We start from the raw sequence: 4,022 nt of genomic DNA, 5'->3' as shown, positions 1-4,022 counted from the left end.
TATGTTTAGCATGACATAAAAACTTGATATACATCTAAAGTCTCTTTATATGGCTTATATGACTTAACTTATATGACAATCCATGAAGGATTTAAGTTGTTTAAAGCATATACAATTCTTGATCCTTAAGTACCACTTTCTCAGTGCAATTTGTGCACATTTGTATCTTGCTATAACTATAAGCATGATAATGTAATAGCGAGTATTTTCTAGGTGCAATATATTCATTGGAGTTAATATGGCTGATTTATTCACCAAAACTCTGCCGATGTCAACCTTCGAGAAGCTAGTGCACAAGATTGGAATGCGAAGGCTCAAGGATGTTAATTGATGCTCTCATCAGGGGGAGTTAATGCGCGTTGCACTCTTTTTCCCTTACAAGGTTTTGTCCCACTGGGTTTTCCTTGCTAGGTTTTTAACGAGGCAACCAATAGGCGCATTTTTAAACATGTGTACTCTTTTTCCTTTTCTAGAATTTTTTTTCCATTGGGTTTTCTTTTAGTTAAGGTTTTAACGAGGCACATTATCTGTTGAATAGACATTCAGGGGGAGTGTTATAAATAGAATTCTATTTATGGTGAATGTCCATATTTAGAGAGATTCTATGGTTTATTACTTGGTGGCTAAGTCAACCTCTCCTTATAAATAGAGGGTTCTATTCCATTGTAATTCATCCCAAAATTTCAATAAGAATTCATTCTCTCTATTTCTCTGCAATATTGTTCTTCTACTTTTATTATTTCATAACACTTTTCTTTTTTTTCCTTTTTGAAGGTGAGGGATTGATAATTTATTACTACTATTTATTTATTTATTTATTCTTTCTCATTCCAAACACATGTAAATAATGTTTGATTCTCGTGACGTGCCAAACAGTAGGTGGTCCCCTCTTTGTACTCCAATGGCTATTTTGTTTGCCAGTTGCGTATGGACAAATAGCAGTATCCATCCATTCTCCATAAGTATTCTTCTCCATACCTGTTGGTTGCTGCTTTCTACTCTCTAAAATCTTCTCCTACATCTCTGCGATTTCATTTTTAAGGTTTGACCTTTTTTAATCTTTATTTATCTTCATGATTTTGGTTTTCTTATTATCAGCAAGTGATTTTCTAGTTGGATCATGATTTTATTTTTATTTTTTGTGTAGTAGATAAGTTCTGTTACTTAACTTGTTTGTACTTCTACTTAGTTCAGACTGAATAATCATCTCTTGTTTAGCAGCTTAACTTCTTCTTTATTTAATTTTAAATTTTCTTTTTTCATTTTGTTGAGAGGTTAGTTGCTTGACTTGCTTCTTTTGTACCTATGTTCTCAATTTCTGGTTTTTCATTTCTTTTCATCCTTGTTCTTGAGCTACAAAGTTCTTTTTCTCTTTTTTTGGGGGTGGGGGGTGGGGGTGGGACTGAGGAGTTGATGTTGAGTTTCTGATAGCTTGTTTCTTATTCTACTTTTGAAACTTGTGAAAGAGGATTCTTTTGTACTTCTTTTTCCAAAAAAAAAAAAATTAGAGGAAGAAGAAAGAAGGGTATTTTCTAGTATTTCTTAAGCTGGGTTGAGGTAGAGCTGCAAATTGTTTTTTTTTTTAAAAAAAAAAACTGAATTTTTGGGTACACGAGGCATCTTTTGTGATATATTAAGGCTTCATTTGGAAAAAATGCAAGATTCTGCACTAGCTTCTAACTTTAGCTTCTTAAATAGTGTATACAAACTTGAAAATTGATGATTGATGCATGGGCTTCCAATTAACTTCAAAAGAAAATTATCTGGGGTATATGAAGTTTTCCACTTTGTATGCCGTGTGAGTATTATGTGGGAATATTGGATGTGCATAGAATTAATAAAAATCAATAAGAAAGAAAATAGCTCCTTATCAATACATCATTCTGTAAACTGGTCATCTTAATTAGGGAAAATCTTGTGATTCTCACGATATGGTATAGAAATATATGTGCATCATCTTTTCTCTTTAACAAGAGAGTGATATATGCAAAAATCTGACATATATATGTGTGTGAACACATCTCACTGGTTTTATTTCTGCATCTTTACTGGAGTATTTTCTTTTCTATGGTGGTTTTACTTAGGATTTCTCTTCTGTTAAGACAAGATCATCACCTTTTAGTAAGCAGAAAATCCCTGTGTAGTGTTGTCTTCATATCTTGCTGTCTACTCTTTGATATGGTTTGATTTCTGTCCACTAAGCTAAGGTTGAATGTTCCGGTTGTGCAGGCACTCCGCTAATATGGAAAGGAAACATCTTTGGGCTGCTCTCCTTTTATGGGCCATTGTGTGCTTTGTACTTCCTGTTTCCTCTGATAATTTGCTTAGAGTTGGTTTGAAGAAGCAACCCCTGGACGTTAATAGCATAAATGCTGCAAGAGTAGCCAGACTACAAGACAGATATGGGAAGAATGTGAATGGCATAGAAAAGAAATTGGGTGACTCAGATTTGGATATAGTCTCCTTAAAGAACTACTTGGATGCCCAATACTATGGAGAGATTGGTGTTGGTTCACCTCCTCAGAAATTCAAAGTTATCTTTGATACAGGGAGTTCTAACCTCTGGGTTCCATCGTCAAGATGCTATTTCTCTGTAAGTTGTGCTCTTTTTCATTAAGTTATTTATCCTTTCACTGGTTTATCAGAACTTTTTCATTAAAATTGAAATGCTTTCAGATTGCTTGCTGGTTCCACTCCAAGTACAAGGCGAGCAAGTCCACTACATATACAAGAAATGGTGATCATCATGTTCCTTTGTAACGTAGTATCTTTGTTTGTTATCCATATTTATTGTTCACCAAGAAATTTTTGATTAATTCAAGTTGCAGATCCAGCTATCATGTGGCTTTTCCTTTAACGGTTCTGAATGTATTTTGCCGTTTGTTTCGATCTAGGGGAATCTTGTTCAATCCGCTATGGAACTGGATCAATCTCTGGCCATTTCAGTCAAGACAATGTTCAAGTTGGTGATCTCGTAGTTAAAGATCAGGTGAATTCTTTTTTGGCAACTGGTTTCTCAACATATCATAATATGACCCTTTCTGGTTTTCCGATTGATGACAATTCTACATCAATTTTTCAGGTGTTTATTGAGGCGACGAGAGAACCAAGTATTACATTTATAATTGCAAAGTTTGATGGTATACTAGGGCTTGGTTTCCAGGAAATTTCTGTTGGAAATGCTACACCTGTCTGGTAGCTCTCTGCACCTTAGGCGTTCAGTTCATTTGTACCATTTCTTTCTTGTTTCATCTTCTTCTCAGCTTATGGAATCTGCTTGTCTTACTTCTGATCTATTTTCAGGTACAATATGGTGGGGCAAGGTCTTGTGAAAGAACCGGTCTTCTCTTTCTGGATTAACCGTGATGCAACTGCAAAAGAGGGGGGTGAACTTGTTTTTGGTGGAGTTGATTCAAATCACTTCAAGGGTAATCATACTTATGTTCCTTTGACTCAGAAGGGCTACTGGCAGGTACTTTTAAGTCTTCCTTTTTTGGCTCTTTTCTCCTACATAACTGCATGCTAGTTTTTGGAGGTTGGTGGTGGGAGCTAAAAGCAGTTCATTTGGTTATGCTATCCTTCATCTATTCTTTTCCTTTTACCTTTTCAGTTTAATATGGGAGATTTCCTTATCGGGAACGCATCAACAGGTGAGTCTGGCTGCCAACACATGATGTCCTTCAATTTCCGATGTTGAGAAACATGTATTTCCCGTCTAATCACTTGTAATCATCTAAACAACTGCTAATAGAGAGTAGCATCTCACATGCAAGATTGGATATTTCCCTCAGTTTGTATATTGGAAACTATATATTGCCCACTCAGTCTTCTACTGCAATACATGTGGAAAGTTTCCTAAGATGCAATAAAGCATCTGTTTCTTTCTAGCTCTGTAGCTTTTAAGGTAGGTAGTTATTGTTATCCAGTTTTCATGAGTTATACACAGATCATTCTCAAAAAAGAAAAAAAAAAAGAGAGTTATACACAAACATATAGAGATATATGTAATCGACAGTAATCAT

General features: G+C 35.2%; 1 protein-coding gene across 1 annotated transcript in view; it reads left to right on the top strand.

Annotated features, from left to right (window-relative positions):
• The first annotated feature begins 934 nt into the window (after positions 1-934).
• Positions 935-4,022, top strand: part of LOC109219784 (cyprosin-like) — a 5,822-nt gene continuing 2,734 nt past the window's right edge. The window contains exons 1-7 of the mRNA XM_019384255.1: positions 935-1,042; positions 2,230-2,593; positions 2,677-2,737; positions 2,895-2,989; positions 3,083-3,195; positions 3,304-3,472; positions 3,611-3,650. Of these exons, the coding sequence (XP_019239800.1) occupies positions 2,243-2,593; positions 2,677-2,737; positions 2,895-2,989; positions 3,083-3,195; positions 3,304-3,472; positions 3,611-3,650 (829 nt within the window). The 5' untranslated portion in view covers positions 935-1,042; positions 2,230-2,242. The remainder of the gene's footprint in view (positions 1,043-2,229; positions 2,594-2,676; positions 2,738-2,894; positions 2,990-3,082; positions 3,196-3,303; positions 3,473-3,610; positions 3,651-4,022) is intronic.

This window comes from Nicotiana attenuata, unplaced genomic scaffold (genome assembly GCF_001879085.1).
Source record: "Nicotiana attenuata strain UT unplaced genomic scaffold, NIATTr2, whole genome shotgun sequence".
NCBI classification, from domain to species: domain Eukaryota; kingdom Viridiplantae; phylum Streptophyta; class Magnoliopsida; order Solanales; family Solanaceae; genus Nicotiana; species Nicotiana attenuata.
Note: the sequence above shows the minus strand (reverse complement) of the source record. Positions and strands in the feature narration are given on the sequence as shown.